Raw genomic sequence first — 19754 nt, forward strand, 5'->3', positions numbered from 1 at the left:
AAGAACCGGACTAGGGAGCTAAGGGACGGAAACCCTTAGGCTCGACCCAATATCCATCTCCTATAATCTCAAGATCAAAGTTGGACACTAATGAATAAACATAGGTATTCCAGTAACATCAAAAGATGATTGGTATTCTGATATAAAGACAACCACATGATTCATTCTGTCATGATAATTCCTAAGGGCGGACATAGGCAAAGGGTTGAACCACCAGAATGAAAATATTCGACTACATCTGAACCGTCATCAAGGTCAACGGCTCTTTAAAATATTGTTGTTACGAGTTCATATATTAATCACAGTAAAATTCGAAATCTTAATTACGGTCAAATTAAAAATCTCAATCATAAATAAATTTGAGTTCTATGTCACAATTATAATAATGTTGAACACAAATTTGAGTTTGAAAAACCTAGATTTGGGTAGATCTGAACAAATTTTGAAAATATTGAAAGCCAAATTTGTGGGTGGACCTAGATTTGGGAGGATGATATAGGAGAAAGGCATTTAGGGGGACAAAAAATAAAGAAAAAAAAAGAAAGAAATACTTATAGTGGTGATATGGAGAAAATGAGATAAGACAAGGTGAAATAGGAGTAGAAGATGAAGATCGCAACAATAAAAATAGAGATCACAAGATGTGTACCAATAGACAAAAAGTGAGATAGAGAGTTACCGTCAAAGAGATCAAAAGAAATAGGTGACTAGTAGTAAGGAGGCAATGACAACAAGCACTTAAGGTTAAGGTTTGAGTGTTTGAGAGAAAGACAATCTGATTTGGTTTTGAAGTTTTGAAACAAATTGATTAAAGGTAAATTGCAGCCAAACCCCCATAGTTTGGATAATTTGAATAGAGACCCCTTGTGCTTAAAATGACTCTAAAGATCCTTGTGATTTAATTTTTTTTAGCAACATACACTCCTTCTATTACTAATTTCGTTAGTTAAGTGCTAAATAAATTTAATTAATTAATAAAATGTTAAAATAATCTCATCTTCTAACTAACTAAATCACTAACAAAACTATGCTTCACATGCCTTTGCAAATCAATCTCTTCTAGCTTTTAGTTGAACTTGCAGAGGTATTATAGTTCACAAGCTTCCCTAAACTAAACAAAGGATTTTGAGCCAATTTCATCTTGGAACATAGGAATTGAAAACAAGGTAGAGCTAACCCTTTAGTTAACAAATCAGCTAGTTGAAACTCAATAGAAACAAAAGTGATCTCAAGCTGCTTATTAGCAATCTTCTCTCGTAGACAATAAATATCCACTTCTAGCTATACACTTTGTACAAGCACGATAAACTGAATTTTCTACCATATGCTTAGTGGAAATGTTTTCACATCAAAGTAAATAACAAACAAGGGCGCGATATTCTACTTCAGTGATAGACCGAAAGACAATAGTCTGCTTTTTAGAGGTCCAGGTTAACAAATTTTCTCCAAGAGAAACACAATAACATCCTACTGATCTTCTTGTATCAAGACATCCAGCATAATCAACTTTTGTAAAAACTTCAAAGTGTAAATGAGTTATAAAAGAGAACAAAAGACCATGATGTAAAGTGCCTTTTAGATATCAAGTACCCTTTTATAGGCATTCTAATGAACTTGAGTTGGAGCAATCAAGAATTGACTTAACTTTTTAAATATATAAGGAATATCTGGTCGTGTGTTGCAAAGATACTATAATGAGCCAATAGTTTTGCAATACAAAGAGGAATCACTAAATTGTTCTCCATCACAAAGAGATAACATAACATTTTAACTAACCGAAAATGATCTAGATTTTGCATCTTGCATACCAATTCTTAGCAACGAATATGTAATATATTTGGACTGTGATAAGTACAGACCTGTTGAATCTTTGTAAGCTTTAAAATCCAAAACAACTCTAAAACTTTTTAAGGCAAATTGAGAATTAAGATCAGAAATTAACTATTGAATAGATGTGGAATAGGAACCTATGACAAGAATATCATCCACATATACAAGGAGATACAACACTTTAGTGGTAGCTTGTTCAATATAGAGATATGCATCTACAGTGCTAGATTTAACACCTTACGTTAATAGGGTTGCCTTGAGTTTATGAAACCAAACTCTAGACATTTGTTTTAAACCATAAAAAGATTTATTTAGTTTACATAAATGAATAGAAAAAATAGCATTGATAAACCCTTTAAGTTGCTCCATGTAAACTTTTTCATATCACCATTCAGAAAGGCACGAATAAATATAAGTCTGATAGTAGGGACTTTAACCACTAGACTAAAGGTGTCATGAAAATCCAAACCCTTAGTTTTATGGAATTGTTTAACAACTAATCTTGCATTATATTTGAGAATAAATCCATATGCATTGTATTTAATCTAGAAAACCCACTTACATCCTACAAAAGATTGATTAGTAGAAGACAGGAAGAGCACTAAAATCCAAGTATTTATCTTAGTTAAAGCTTGAAACTCTACTTGCATGGCGACCAACCATTGAGGATCAAACAAAGTTTTTGTCATTATGGAAAGCTTTTTGTGGATAGATGATATAGAAGATAACATATGTTAGGAGATATACACTAGGTTTGAAGATACCAGCTTTGTCTCATGTTAGCATAGGATGAGTGGGAAAATGAGAAGAAATAGGAACAAAAGAAGGTTGTGAACAAGGTAAATGCGAAAAGAAGAAGAAGGAACAAGAGAACATAAAGTTGGTAATGAAACAAAAATAAATTGAGAAGAACTAGAAGAAGAATGTTGAGAATGAGAAGAAACAAGAGATGAAAATAAAGGTTGTTGACATTTGGAAGGAAATGGGCAAGAAAGTAAAGGACTAGTAACATGAGTAAGAGTAGAGATGGAGTGAGAAACAAAGAACACATCTGTATGTGGAAAATCCAACTCACTAAATGTCACATTTCTAGATACATAAATTTTATTACCAGAAAGATGAAGACACTAGTATCCCTTGTATTGCATACTGGCCCCGTTTGTTGCAGCTTAATTAAAGAAATTATAGCTTATAACTTCTTAGATTATAACTTCTAAAACTTAGAATAAGTTGTGAACTTATTTGTTACAACTTCTCAGAAGTTGTAGTTAAACAGTTGTGGTGTTCGATACCATAAGTTGTAAAATAACTTATTTTTTTATAATTGTCCATAATACCCTTAATAGTTATAGAATGATAATTTAAAAATTAATTAGTGTATATGTATAAGTTTCAAGTGTTATAAAAAAATTAATTAGTGTATAGAGAGAAATGGAGATGATGAGAAAGAAGAAAAGATTTGAAAATGGAGATGGCGGTGGAGAAGAGAAACCCTTGATTGAGTGGATAGAAGAGTAATTCTTTGTTAAAAATAGGGGCAAAATTGTCAAAAAAATGTAACTGTTTAATCAGAAGTTGTAGAAGCTGGGGTACCCCAGTTTTGAAAAAGTCAGCTTCTACCCTTTCTACAAGCTAGTAAAAGTTATAAGCTAAAATTCTAAAAGCTACAACAAACACTACATACCTACTTTTTTGAAGCTAGAAGCTAAAAGTTGTAGCTTTTAAGCTGCAACAAACAGGCCCACTGTATCTTAAAAAGACTGTTGAATATTGATTCAAAGTTGCTGATTTAGTGGGTTGATTGGGTCAAAATTCTGTTTACTGATTTAGTGGGTTGATTGGGTTAAAATTCTGTTTACTAATTTAGTGGGTTGAGATAATTTTATTTTTTTAAATTTAAATCTAGCAATGAATGTTATTTTCTTGTTATTCGGTTAACATGTATTGCCTATTTAAAGGCATGATGATATGAATAAAATAATAAGGTTACAATATTTCACATTCATGTTTTTTTTTCAGCTTTTGTTCGTTAACTTCATAGCTACCAATGTCTCTAAAATTCCAACAATGATATCAGAGCATTCAATGATCTTAAGGGGCCTATGAGAGAGAACCCATCAACGTCTTCTTTATTTTTATGACTTCCACCAACACATCATCTCTTTCACCACCAGTTTTTTATGGAGAAAATTATCAAGTACGGGCTGTCAAAATGAAAGTTCATTTGAGAGGTCTCAGTTTATGGCAGTGGGTTGAAAGTGAAAGGGAGATACCTCCGCTTGGCAATAATCCTACGGCAATTGAAGAGGAAACGCTCTTCTAATTGGTGAGAAGTGCACCAAGAAGAATTTTTTTGGAGAGAAGTGCTCCATGAAACTGAATTGTTTTTTTTTTTTTCAACATTTGAAAGAAGTATTGATTGTGATGAGAAGTGCATCAAGAAGTGAAGAAAAGTGCTTCACAATTGGGAAGAAATTTGGAGAGAAGTGCTCCATAAAAAGTTGAAGTTTTGCAACTTTGAATCAAGGAGGAATGTTGAATATTGATTCAAAGTTGTTGATTTAGTGGGTTGATTGGGTTAAAATTCTATTTACTGATTTAGTGGGTTGAGATAATTTTATTTTTTTAAATTTAAATCCAGCAATAAATTTTATTTTCTTGTTATTCAGTTGACATGTATTGTCTATTTAAAGGCATGATGTTATGAATAAAATAATGAGGTTACAGCCTTTCACATTCATGTTTTTTTCAGTTTTTGTTCGTTAATTTCATAGCTACCAATGTCTCTAAAATTCCAACAAAGACACATTTAGTGGAATAAAAAGCAAATTTGTAGTAATCGTAAGAACTTAGAAGAGAAAAACAAACACAACCAAAAGTTTTGAGAAAATGATAATCAGGAGGCTTATGAAACAATTTCTTAAATGGACTAATGAAAGAAAGAATCGAAGAGGGTAAGTTGTTAATCAAGAAAACAATTGTAAGAAAAGCATTAAGCCAAAATTGTAAAGGCATTTTGGCACTAACTAGTAGAGTAAGCCCAGTCTCAACAATATGCATGTGTTTTCATTCTGTTGATGAGTATGAGACCAAGAAAACCTTATATGAGTACCAACATTAGTGAGATAGGGAAGAAAAGATTGAAACTCTCCTCCCATTTTGATTGAAAGGATTTGATCTTGGTTGAAATTGAAGCTTAAAATGGTTTTTAAACTGAATAAAAACAAATCGAGCCTTAGAATTTTGTTTGAGAGGATATGACCGAACAAAACGAGAAAATGCGTCAACAAAAAAGATATAGTATTTGTGACCAGAAGTAGATTGAAATAGAGTTGGTCCCCAAAGATATGAACAAACAAGTTCTAAAGGTGATGTGGTAGTACCAATTTAACAAGAATCATAAAAGGAGACAAAGAAGACTCATGAGGAAAATGAATCTTATTCAAAACCGTATGCAGTATAGTTGAATTGGATGTCCAAGTTTAGCATGCCAAACTTTAATAGAATTATAAACAATTGAGGTATTATTGATACAGATAGTAGTACAAGCAAAAACTGAACAAGAAGATTTTCCAGCTTTAGATAAAAAAAACAAAATTGAGTCAAGGGTTGTTGTTTCAGATTTGCAGAGACTTGAGCAGAGGCTTGAGCGGAATTCCTTAAGGGAGAGATAAGATGAAGCTGGTAAAGACCATCTTCAGTAGTGCCCTAGAGTAGAATTTCCTTCAAAGTCTTATCCTTAATCAAACAAGTATCACTAGAGAATTCAACAATAACATCATTATCTCTTGTAAATTTGGAGATACTTAATAAAGTTTTGGTAATTCTGGGCACATGAATATGTTAATTAGATGTAAGAGTTTAGAAAGGGAAGTATGTGAATTAACAAAAGAATTCCCAACATGATGAATATCAAGTCTATGACCATTACCTATTTAAACCTGTTAAAGGCCATTGTAGATAGAATTAATGGGTAGATTTTTAAGATTTGAAGTAATGCTATGAGAGGCTCTACTATCAATATACTAAAAAGGATAAACAACTATACTAGAAGAAGCAAACATCATCTTGTTTGATTGTTAAGGATATAGATGTGATTGAGAGGATTGTGGAGAATTAACCCTTATAAAATTAGCAAAGAATGATGAAACCAAGGGAATTGTCATTTTATCAAAAAAGTGTTGAGACGCTAGTCCTAACTAATGTTTCCTTTAAAGATAAAATTGGAATTGAGGGAGAAATAGAAAAAAATGAGGGAGAGATAGACAAAATAAAAGGGGGGAAATCTAGAGAAAAGAGGGTGAAATAGATAGAGAGTATGGAGAAATAGAGATATGAGAAAGAAATTAAAATTCTGAAATATTCATTCAATTTTGATGTGATAAAAAATGACACTGTGGGTTATAGCTTTATATATAAATCCATTCAACAGTTTTATATAACAGTGACCTCTACTTTCACTACTTTCACTACTTATTATTATATTTACTATTGTATCCTTAAAGTCATGACAAAATGAACTTGGTTCACCAAGCTAAAAAGGACTAGAATTTTGTCCATGCCAATTCCTATCAAACTAAAAATACCATTGTAAGGTTGAATGTCCAGGTCTAGAACGCAGTTGACAGTATAATTCATTTCCATGCTTCTATTACCTCCTCTACCATAGCCATAAGATTTGTCTCTATTATAGTTGTTGCCTCTACTAAGATTATAACCTCCACCCTTATTATCTCCTCTACCAAAATTGAGAATTTGCAGCTAGATTTCCAGTGATACAATATATATCAATCTGTTTACAAATTTGTGTTGATCAAGTCTCTATTCATGATTCATATGTTGGAAAATATTTTTTTGTGGGCTACCATTAATTGAAATTATTTTATTTTGTTAAAATTAGGCTGATAATATGGTTAATTATTTTTTAAGAGACAAGCACGATAATCCCATTGTTGATAGTGGTCTATCCAATTGCTAGTGAGATGTGCACATCAATTTTTAATTTAACTATGGCTTGAGACAGAATGTATTTCAATATCTAGTTAACTCGTAATGGGAGGCTTATTAGATAAATATTTTATTTGCGGCTTGATCCCCTCTCCGTTACTTTAAACAATAATGTTAAGTTATGTTCTGGGTACCCTTCTTTTGTATGCTTGTCCCATTGAAAGTTGCATGTCTGAAAAGTAATGGGAGGAAGATCTAATCAGCCATAGATCTATTTTGATTTGAGTTTCGCATTTGTATCAGTATAAGATTGATTCATTCGTAATTATGTTCAATCGCGAATACATGTATATCGTCTGTTAATTATTTTGTGTGTTTTATTTAATTTATATGATCTTGATGTTTAATTATATTATTATGCTACATCATAACCATGGATTGTGCTTGATGTAAGGTCAATTTTTTGCCAAATGAGATACCAAAGTGACCACATAATTGAATTTAGGTCCTAGATCATTCAAGAAACTAAGAATTTGATCATATTTAACAACTGGATATCCTACTGCCATAAGATTGTTACAAATAGATTTGAGTTTCAAACCATAATCACCAACACTTAAATCATTTTTTTTTTAGATTCTATAATTGATTCTTAAGTTGTAAAACCTTAGTTCTCGATTCTTGGACAGAAGATTGTTCAAACACCTTCCGAAAAAAAGAGAGTAGATTAACATTGAGTTAACTTATTACTTCGTCTGTAATTGTGGATAGCAACCAACAAAGTAGTAGCTAATATGATCATTTTCAAGTCACTTCATCTCCATTAAATTGAAAATCATAATTTCCATTAAGATAACATTTGTTAAAATGAGCAAGATAAACTTGTATTAAAATAAGGTTGAAATATTTTTTGGACTAAGATATAGAATGATCAAAATAAGGTTTAGAACCATTCTAAGATTTCTATCAGATTGTTTGATAAACTTTTTGTAATGCACTGAAAGTTACACTTTTTCTTTTAATATATTTATTAAAATACATATGATAAGTATTAAGATAAGAATTTTTTTTACCAAAATACTCATATTTTCAAATTCATTTAAAACTGTTTGTTAACATCCATAACAAGTTTATGATTAAAATTAACTACACAACTATTTGCGACCCAACTAATAAATTAATTTTTTTTTTCAAGAATTAATGTCATACTCTATTATAATAATGTAACGAAATAAGCAATTAGCAATTAAAATCAAAATATAAAATAAATTTCCATATTAAAATTTTAATATTTAATAATAAACCAAAATAGCCATTACAAGCTTAAACAGCCTAGACGTTCAGAAAACAAAAGCACATTTCTTTATGCATCTACATTCTACATGTATAACCTGTTGATGTGATGAAAAGTTAATACTTACTGTTTATACAATTTTTTTTTCTTATTTACACATGAAAACAAAAATTAACAGATAGTACTTAATAATAATATTTAATATTTATTTAAATTAATAAAAAACTCGCATCAATAAATGACTTACAACAGTAGCTTAGTGCAACGGAAACAACAACGGCAGGCGAAACAGGTTGCGGTAGATGCAACGAGAGTTACGGATGACATAGGTGACAAGAAGATGATCACGAAAGAAAAGAAGATGAACAAGAAAGAAGACTTTACCTTACACCATTTCTAGGGTTGTTTCCATTGAAGCATGAAAAGAAAAGAAAATAACAAAAAGAAATATGGGTGAAAGATTTTATTAGATGAGGGCATTGGGTCATTTCTACTTATATGCGAAATCTTATATATATTTATCTTAAGAGAATGAGATAAATTTATCTGTAAAATCTTAAATAAAGAAATCACGTGACTTCTTTTTAGTGAACTATCAGATAAATTTAATAAATAAAATAAAAATACTTTTATTGTAATATTTTATATATTTCACTTTTTTCAACTCATCTCTTGATTTTCAAACTCTACCTAAGTTGAAAACCATTAGAAACCTCTGCATCTTCTTGTTCTTGAATGAAACTTATGGACTCTATATTAGCATATTCCATTCCAACGAATTTAGGAGGAGGTTGAACCGAATTAGAGATGTGATCCTCCATTTCCAACGCTTGAATTGCTGGAAGAACTTGTGTTCTTCAGACCATGTAATTAGCCTTCCTAAGTTTGACAGGAGGATTGAAATTTAGGGTTTTGGCAAGATTAGAGAACTCCATTGAAGATTGTTGAAGAACAACAAAATGTGATTGATTTGAATTAGAAGATATCAAACTGGTAGATGTTTGATCCATGGATCATACCAGTGCTCTGATACCATGGGAAGATAATAGAATTCTCGACCAAGAAGAAAAAGGAATGAAAGAAAGAATGCTACACTTTCGCTTACTGTAAAACTAATCCATAAACAGAAAAACAAGGCAGTAGAGTACTTATATATACAGTTTCTAAAAACTAAATAACAAACTAACCTCCCCTTCTAGGTAACTAAATCACTAACTAAACTCAGCCTCACAGATTCAAGTTAAAGGCCTGGTAGTTCTGCTGAGACACATTGAAATTAACCTTATTCTGTTTCAGTTGAGATTGCAGGAAGAAAAGGAATTGCAGGGACAAGTTGACATCAGAGGAACACTCAGTTGTGAAATCATGAAATTCATAAACTGGTTATCAAGGCTCTATTTACATTTGAATTGATTTTATAACAAATAACTTCACACATCCAACTCGTCGATACATAAAAATATGGAATGACCAAGAAGAGATAAATTCATACAACAAATCTCTTCTCCACTCATCAAGAACTATACATACATACATACATACATACATACATACATACATACATATATATAAAATATCTTTAGCTATGTCTTCGGTTTTCATCTTGATTGGGTAATCATCTAATGCTAGTTGAAAATATTCCCTTGAACAGATGCCATTTCCCGACTGCCCAACTGATTATGAAAAGGTAACTGCTGCAGCCACAGAAACAACTTGGATCGAGCATAAAAGGGCATCGATCCTGCATTCATAGATATTTCGGGCCTTTTCACATCTTATCTTTGGCTGTCTTGGACTTTTTCACGGTTTCCATAGCATCTTCAAATGATTTCTATTAAGAAAGGAAGAGAACTAAATCAGTAGCAGGAATTCAGACAAGTCAGCATGTCAATAATTTAACCTGAGTCCATTTGCAATTCCAACAAACGCCAAAACTCAAAAGCAAAGATATATCTAACCTTTTGGTGCAGCCAGAAAAATCATTTTGAGCTAGGGTATAGAAATCAAATGTCAAAGAACCACTAAAAGTGCCTTGTTCCACCTATTTTTCTTCTGTTGGGAGGTTGGGAGTGGGGATGGGTATGGTAGCATATACAGATACAGTGTGTTTTCCATGTTACAAGGCCTAATTAATTGATTAAGGGATGACCTACTTGGAATGAAGTTGATTCAACACTCCATGATAAATAATGTCACCCAAAACTATGGGATATGTAAATGTGACTATCACTAAAAAACAGAAAAAAAAGAAAAAGAAAAATCACAACTTAATTCTTCAGTACTCTCTCAAAAGACTGGAAATTGCCGGAGATAAAGCGGCGCCTTTTCTTTTTTGCCAGCAAGTGGAGGACAAATATTGATGTCAAGCATTCAAAAAAATTCCTTGAGCCATAACCATAAGAAAATGTTGTTTCCAGTATTTTCATGTATGGCAAGTAGAAAATGATAGATTGACAATTAATAATCCAAAGTTCTGAATTTTTTTAAGCACTACAATTTTAACATAAATTTAAAGTTATACTACAGCTTTAAAAGTACTTAATAAAATAATAAAAATTCTTCCAGCTTAACTGCCATGCCGGCAGTGTTCCCATGTGGCTGGTTATACAGAAAATGCTGATCCCACCAGCAACTTACAAGTCGCTGCAATAGTTGAAGGGGTTTCAAGATCTGAAGCTGCCCAAGAGGGCTATGAGATTTAACTTGCAGGAGGCTGATAGTGATGACTTTGATGGTGAAGATAACGTCAATGATGATGATTTGGACAATGTGCCCCATCATCCTTTCAACAAGCCACCAGAACCAGAGAGTTCCTAAGCTACTTGCTGCGGTCACTAGCGAGTTTCATCTGGTGTAGAATTGCCCCTTCTTTGAGACCACCACATTCTTCTCTCCCATCAGCTTTGACTCATCATCTATCCCTGAGGTTCTTCCTGTTCCTTGTTTTGATGTCCTTCTGACTCCAGATTCTGTTGCTCCTCTGCCCTCCCTTGCTTCAGACTCAGCTGCTTCTAGTACCCCCATTGTTGTTTGCAAAGGTATTCATACCACTCACAATCCTCGTACATTTAAAATTTTTGAGTTACCATTCTTTATCTCCTTCCTATTCTGCTTTCATTTAAATTCCTCTCTCTACTGTCTCTTCCTAAGATCACTAATGAGGCTCCTCCTCATTTGGGGTGGTCAAGGCTATGCTTAATGAAATGACTGCTTTGGATTCTACTAGTACTTGGGACCTCATCCCATTGCCTCTTAAGTCCACTGTTGGGTGTCATTGGGTGTATACTGTTTAGGCACATCCCAAGAGCCAAGTTGACTGGTTAAAAGCTTGCTTGGTGGAGATCCAAATTAAAAAGAAGGGAAATTCTATTTGCAACAACCCTTTTTGCTCTCCACAATAACTTTCTAGTAAAATTGAATATGACTAAAATAACCTAAAAGGAAAACCATTTTTACTCTCTATTGTTCTAAATATGCAACCACTTTATACTCCTTATACTGGTAGTTCTCTTACTCTCAGCACCCACCACAGCCACTTTCTCCATTCCTTTCCCTCTTTTCATTTTTCTTTCACGCCGGAGTGAGTTGTGCCATGGATTTGGACGATTACACTCAAATGGTGGTGATGACATGGGAGGAATCTGATGAGGAAGAGAACGATTCAAAAGAATAGCAGCGGGAATCGGTCGAAAATGGACTCCTATCACTGGTTGAGGTATGCCATTTTGGGACCTTCCTTTTATCTTTTCTGAATAACAGTGTTGTAAACAACTTATCTTCCCACACCCTAGAAATCAGAAAATTCAATGCATCCCTAAGCTAGCCAATAAAGGGAAGTAGTACACAAGTAGTTAGCGCTGTAACCACTTGTACATTCTCGGTTATAACTGAAATGCTGCCTATAAAAGGAGGCTGATGCATGAGGGGAATTATGAAATGAGATAAGACATAATTCTTTCCCTCCTTTTTCTCTCTCTCAATTCTCCCTCGTACTTTCAAATTATCTCTCTCTTTCTATTCAAATTCATACGGCTACAATTCTTTCCAGAATTGTACAAGTCTCAGATCCAAGACTTATCATTTTGGTATCAAAGCCAGTCATCCTCAGATACGAAGGCAGTGATCAGATCAAGCAATTGAGGTGTTACAATGGTGTAAAGGCAATGGCAGAAGGTACTCATTTGAAGCAGTTGGAGACATGAATGGAGGCACTGGAGTTCGGAATGACTCAAACACATGAGGCGGTCACTCAAGGAAGAGAGGATTAAATCGCTTTATGAGAGGGAATGCAACATGAATTGGAGAAACATCATGAGACAATTGAGTAGTACGGACAGGGGATCAATAGTTTGTTCAACATGCTATCCTCCCTACCGCAATTCAAGTTGCCGCCTAAATTTCCACCCCAAACATCCACAGATCCCAGTTATTCCGGCCAAGGAATCCTCCCGCAACCCCCGGGGATGGAGAAGCCAAATGAGCCATCAGAGGAGGACACCGGAGTTTAGGTAAGAGGAATTACTCCCCAAGTTAATAGTCATACCCCAATGCCACAATTGGAGATTCCCTTGTTTGAAGGATCCAAGCCTAGGTGGTGGATCCGTAGGTGTAAGCAATTTTTCCAATTGTACAATGTTGTGGAAGGGCGGAAGGTAACCATGGCAGCGGCCTATCTCAATGATACAGCCGATTCCTGGTACCAAGGGTAGATCAAGACTAAGGAGATGGAAGCAAGGTGGAATGAGTTTGCGGAGGAGTTATGATGATGCCTACTACGATAAGGCAAGCTCCGAAGAAGGCTAGATTGCAGAAGTTAATATTGGAGACCATATTTGGGAAGGGTAAGGCATGGCCTAAGGCAAATTCCACCCCTCAACAAACTATGGGGGGAAACTTGAAAGGGACGAGTACAGGGGTTACATTTGGGCCTCCTAAGACAAATGTTAATGTGGCTAAGGGAACTACAATGGAGCAAAGAAGGCGATTGGGGCTCTGCTATAGGTGTGGTGATCATTACAACTTAGGTCACCAATGCAAGAGACAGTTGCTAAAGATGGAAGGAAGGGAAGAGGAGAAAGAAGAGGAGGTTGTTGGGGAAGGAACTGATCCAATACAAGAAGCAGAAGTTGAAGATGAGGGAGGAGAGATCTCCTTCCATGCACTGAAGGGAGGGCCTACAGGAAAAATCATTAAGGTAAAGGGGCAATCAAGAAGGAGAAGGTTGATGGTCTTAATAGATAGTGGCAGTACCCATAGCTTCTTGAATGAAGCTACTACCACTAATCTAAAGTGCAAGTTAACAACCACTACGCCCCTATTAGTTACAGTGGCAAATGGAAATCGCATGTACAACCACTATATGTGTGCTAATTTTAGATAGCTCATGCAGGGGCAAGAATTTTCGATGGACTTAAAGGGCCTTGGAGATGGGGGATGTGACATTGTGTTGGGGGTCGATTGGATGAGGATAGTTAGTCCTCTAACATTTGATTTTAACAAATTGGAGGACACAATTGACATAGCAAGGAAGAAGCTAAACACTGGTGGAAAGTCTTGAGATAGAGGAATGTAAGTTGATCTCTGGGAAAAGGTTACAGAAAATGTTGAAGAAGTGGAATGTTCAAATCTCCCAACTATTCTCCATCCAAGCAATGGAGGAAGAAGAAGAAGAGTGCACAGAAGGGAAAGATGCAGAGGAGGAGAAGACTAAAGCAAAATTGCCCCGGTAACCAATTTGTGATATGACATATACGCTCCAACTTGATGGGGAGTGTTAGTATATAGCGTATAGTAACTATAAGGGTACTTGTGTAAATATGTGTATATTTCCATTCTTGTATCCTTTGACCTAGTATATATATCATTCTCAGAGGTGTATAATCAATTTTGACTAATGCATTTCCACAAACATTTTACCTTTAAAGTACTAATTATAAGGATTGGAACAAATTTATATTAGCGGGAAAGCTCTCTTTTGTTTTTCTCCACTTCTATACCACCATATAAAATAATGCTACCATGGCGTAGGAGCTTATACAACACTAACTATTCAACAATCAATTACCTAATATGACCAACATTTAGAGATACCTCTTATACTTTTATATCATGTTCTAGCTATACTAGAATATTTTTTCTTTTCTATCATAAAAAGTTATCAAAAGTAAAATAAAATAAATCAGTGGAAAGATAAGCAGGAAACAAGAAAAAGTGAAAAGATACAGCAGGTAATATAATGCATAGTAAAGTGAATATCAGTATTCAGGATGATGACAGGGGCAAGGGAGACCAATTAACTTGGTTTGAGATGATTGCAGATAACTGATGGCAGGCAAGAAGCGTACATTAGAAATTTAGGAGACTAATGCATTCACCAAAACATGAAATTTAGCACGGGATGGGGCATTGCTATTAAATCCAAAGCTTTGCCAATAAAATTTTTATGACACAGTACCAAAGGCAAGACAATAACTTATCAAGTTATAATAAGAAAACGCAATAGAAAAATTAGAGTCCACAGCAATAGCATACACACAATAAAACCAAACTACATACCCCAGGATTCTGCATCTTCCATAAGGCACCCCCGCTCCTTTCAATGATAACCCCTCCACCTAATAAAGCACTGCAAAAGATTCTGAATCAGCTTTCATGCCTTGCTGAGAAACCATTTTTAAGTATTGAATGAAAATTTGAAGGCTATAATGTAACTAACAGGATTAAGATATTCACCATATTTGCCACAATTTTGGATTAAAAAGTAAAACCCACACATTAAAAAAAAACCAAAAAGAAAAAGAAAATAGACTGCCTAAAAACGTAATAGAAAGCTCTCAACTGCCTAAAAACAGAAAACAAATCTGCCTGTCTCCCTCCTTCCCAATTTACCCTGTTGAACTGCTGGATATGCCATAATATCAAAGTTCAAACTCTAGACAAACAGCCTATAAGCTTAGTAGTGAATGCTTAGGCTGCTCATTCTGTACTGACTCAGTCTTCCACCCATTTTCAGTTCTCTAACTAATTTTCTTCATATAAATTGTGAGAACCTTTTCACCCGAATTTACACAATAGGCATTGATGCTTTTAATGGAATGCAAAATGTGTATTAAGCAAAAAAAGTACAAGAAGAAAAATATTTTTCTTAGAAAATCAACTTCTCTATCCATCAACTTGAATGAATTTTCAGATAAGATACACTGAAAAGTAAGGAACCAAGCTCAAAACACATTTGGAAAGTAAGGAAAGAAAAAGATTTTGAGCTGAAGCATAACAATAAGGGAAAACATTTTCCCCAAATATTTAGAACAAGAAGCTGATGTTTCACAGGGTACTGCTTATCTACAGGGGCAATCTTTATTGAAAGAATGTATGGAAAATTCAGAACTTTTTCTCAAGGGTTCTTTATTTCCATCTAAATATTTAAACTTGATAGACATTTCGTCACGCTTCTTAGAGGACAGTTTAATTCATCAGGGCTGCTCATTACACACAAAGAATGTACCTATCTGCTTACCAACTTAGACCAAGATCACATAAAGTTGTAAGATGGGTGCAGACATAGTAGCATGAAATATGCAATCAAGGCCCAGGATTTATAGCATTCATTAGAACGAATCTCACATGCTCCAAAGTTGAAGCACAATCAAAAGTATATTACGCATGGAATATAGGATGGTACAACAAAGGACTACAATTTAGCAAGTTCGACATTGTTATAATTTTATTTGGTTCCCAGAATGGTGCCCATAAAAGAATCAGTAAAGCTTGTAATTATCAAGTAGGATAAGACCAGTACTTTTTCCTGTTTATGGTTTTTTTTTTTTTTTTTTTAGTTATCATTCACTGTGGTCAGTTGTGGTGGTCCAGGAGTTTGATATAACACTAAAAGAACTAAGGACTTGAACTTATCCAAGTTGATTAGTCAGGTTTGCTTATTGCAATCAGTATACTGCTCAACTATCACTCAACACATAAAAATTAAAACAATTGTGCAATAGGGAAAGTTGATTTTTTAAGTGAAAAGCCCAACCAAGAACAGAAAAGGCCTAGGTCATTCAAATAATCTACTACAGAGAACTAAAAATGATAGAAATACTGTTCAGTTACTCCTTGTGATTCGAGAAAAAATCACATAACTCCAATGCAGTTAAAATAAACACAGCCTCCAGGTGATTGGATTTAAGTGCCATATGAATCTGTTAGGGTTAACTGTCCATATGTATCTGGAGCAGTGATGAGATGGAAGGAGTTATTCTTCCCAAAAATTAATCAAGAACACCATTGATTTTACAATTTTATGTCATAATAATATATTGGAACTCTCACTCTCTCTCTCTCTCACACACACACCCCAACCAAAATAATCTGCAATAACAGCCTTCCACAACTTAAGTACAAGCATAAAGGCAGCACAATAACAGAGTGTTACGGGAGAGAGAGAGACCCCCTGTGTGGGGGGGGGGGGGGGGGGGAGAGAGAGAACTGCCACATACAATATTCGATTTAGGGGAAGGTAATTGGGATGAGTGGTTTCACAAAGCATCCCCCCACCCCCGCCACTCTCTCTCTCTCTCTCTCTCTCCCTCTCTCTTCGTTTCCAACTCTATAATATATCACTTTGTTTCTGTATCATGAATTCAAAGGTGTAATAAAAACTAAAGATTGAAGCAGAGTCTTCAGACCCACAAAGTAGAAGAGGTAAAAGAAAGGAGGAGTGGAAAATAATAAATCTAAGTCCTCTTTTCCACTGCACTTTTACTGCAACTAGGTTTGGAAACTATATGATGATAAAAGGAACCACATTCTCTTTTTCTTTTTTTTCTGGAACAATACCATCTAGGGTAGAAGTAGAACTGTAGAAGAAAAGGTGTATAACAAGACAAAAAATAAGTTAATAAGAATGCAATCCATTTACTTCCTAGATATGTTTGTTTGGCATTCATGTCTTTATAGTTCATAAAATATAGATGTGTTCTTATCCTATCACATTTCATGAACTCAAAAAATAAAAGGCAAAAGAAGAGTAGCAACGGGAATACCTAAGATTGCCATTGATCTACTTAGCTTCTCCCCCATCCCTCCAATTTGTGATGAACTGATGATGATTTGCACTCATAAGACTGGGTTAATTCTTTTCATCATATATGTGTGCATTCATTTTTGACATTATTCCAAACCGTGAGGGAATACGAGCTCATTTTTTAACTATGGTGGCATATGTGTTTCTCTTGCCCAAACCACAATAGGGTAAACTTTAACTAGCCCAAAATTACTGTACGGTAATTCAGAAACTATAATTAAACTAAAATTCATGCGGAGAAACAAAATTACATAATTTGAAAACAAACCACATTCCATGTGGGAACAACCAAGATATTCATGCAGATCAAATCAAGTACAGTTAAAAGGAGAGAAAAAGAAAAGCAGAGAAAGAACATAAAAAAGGAAGAGAGGGAATTACCCAGCGAAGGCGACGTGGAGAAGAAACGAACGGGTTGTGAGGAAGCGGAGAGCGATTTCAAGCTTTGACATGAAGCCGCCGTAACCATAGGCAGCTCTTCCTCTGCTTCTGTTATTGTATCCGTAATAACTATAGCCGCTGTTAGGGTTCGCATTATAACCACTATAAGCACCATAAGCGGCTGAATTGAAGCCGCCTCTTCTTCCTCCATTGTAGAAGCCGCGCTTGGAATCGTCCATGAGGAACTCGTAGGCCTCGGAAGCCTGTTTGAACCGGACGATCGCGGCTTCCCTGACGGAATCGGGGGCTCCAGAGTGCTTGTCAGGGTGGAACTTAATCGCCGCCTTCCGGAAGGCTTCTTTGATTTCTTCTTTGGTGGCGTTCCGGCTCAGTCCCAACACCTTGTAGTGGTGCTCCATAGCCGGCGATCGATTCGTGTCCGGCGGCAGAAGAGTTTTTCAGGGCAGTGCTTTCCGTGCGGGGGCGGGAATTTGGCCTAGACGCCATCGGCCCATCGCGGGAGTGGAAAAGGGTGGAGACGCGTGGGCCGGACCTCGTGGCAGTTTCCCGGCCCCATTCTTTAAATTTTTTATTTTTGTTTTCATTTTAAAATAATAATTTTTTAATTTTTAATATTTTAAATTGTATGTTTAATTTTGATTTTATAATAAAATTTTATTGCATGTTTAATTGTGGAAAACTTTTTTAATACTATTTTTATTGATTAATTAAATTTCTCGTTAGAAAATAATATCTTTATTAATTTATTTTTTATATTTTATATTTTAAAAAAAATAAAGGTTTAATAAATATATCACCCTCTCAACAACTAAAAAATATAGTGTTTAATTCTTGATATGGAAAATATCTAGATTTGATATCTCAATTATTAAAAAATTATTACTTTAAGTTCTTACAATGACGAAATGTTAACACGTATATGAATCTGTCCAATTTCGTAAGTGATACGTTACGTGGATGACTAGTTAATAGTATTTGAATAAGTTGACTGATTTGTTGTACTCTCTCAATAACTAAAAAATATGACGTTTGATTCTTAATGTACAAAAATGTCAAAATTTCATATCTCAATTATTAAAAATTATTTTTTTAAGTCTTTACCTTAAGACACAAAAGAGGATATAAATGAAAAAATGATTAAGTAATGGAATGCGAGTTCAATAAAGAGAAATGATGGAGATTATTTTTGTTAATTTTGTGATTGAAAATAGAGGAAGATAAGTGTTTTTTGGGTTAACAATTCAAAGATTTAGATGTTTGGGATTTAGGGTTTTTTTAAGTTATGAGTAATTTGATATTTTTTTCATCAAGATAAATTTTAATATGTTGCATCTCGTTGACGTGATTTTTTTTTATGACATGACACTTTATCTTTTTTATGTGTATATTCTATGTGGCATAGACAACAACTTTGTTTATTCTCAATTAAGGTAAAAACTTAAAACAACAATTTTTAATAGTTAATATATGGAATCTTTATTTTTTTTATAGTGGAGATTAAACACCATATTTTTTAATTGTTGGGAGAGCACAACAAATCAGTTAGATTATTCAAATACTACTAACTGATTATCCACGTGGCATGTCACTCTCAGAAATAGGCGTGTTCATACTTACACTAATGTTTTGTTATGATAAGGACTTAAAGCAATAATTTTCAATAATTAAGATATCGAATCTTGACTTTTTACACATCAAAGACTTAATGCCATATTTTTAATTGTTGAGGGGCGTCACATGTAGGGGTGTACAATCGAACCGACCGAAATCTACTAATCGATTAAACCAAATCAAGAAGTAAAATTGAATCGAATCGATTGATTAACCTAAAAAATCGAACTGACAGAAACCAAAAAAATCAAATCTAAACCAAATAAAACGAATCAAACCAATTAAACAAAAAAAATGTAAAAAAAAAAATTGAAGAAAATCGAAGTAACCAATAGAAAACACACAAAACGAAAGAAAGTGTCGTTTTATAAATATCAAAATAATATCGTTTTAAAAGTACAATCGGTTCGATTAGTTTAGTTATTCTAATCAAAAAATCAAATTGAAAATCTAACTTTTAAAAAAATCAATCGAACCAAACTGATGTAAGAAAAAAAATTACTGAACTGACAAGTTTAACCAATTTAATTAGTTTAGGTAAGTCAAACTTTTGCTCTCCCCTGATTGCATGTATTAACCCAATCCATA

The 19754-nt window shown here is 34.1% G+C and overlaps 1 protein-coding gene across 1 annotated transcript; it reads right to left on the reverse strand.

Annotated features, from left to right (window-relative positions):
- Window positions 1-9552: 9552 nt before the first annotated feature.
- Window positions 9553-18085, reverse strand: LOC127787822 (chaperone protein dnaJ 72). Its single transcript, XM_052315846.1, has 3 exons — window positions 17535-18085; window positions 14627-14696; window positions 9553-9902 (listed from the first exon to the last, which is right to left on the reverse strand). The coding sequence occupies exons 1-3, from the start codon at window positions 17951-17953 to the stop codon at window positions 9840-9842; spliced, it is 552 nt and encodes a 183-aa protein (XP_052171806.1). The 5' UTR covers window positions 17954-18085; the 3' UTR covers window positions 9553-9839.
- Window positions 18086-19754: the final 1669 nt, after the last annotated feature.

The sequence above is a fragment of the Diospyros lotus genome, chromosome 13 (genome assembly GCF_014633365.1).
Source record: "Diospyros lotus cultivar Yz01 chromosome 13, ASM1463336v1, whole genome shotgun sequence".
Classification (NCBI taxonomy): Eukaryota; Viridiplantae; Streptophyta; class Magnoliopsida; order Ericales; family Ebenaceae; genus Diospyros; species Diospyros lotus.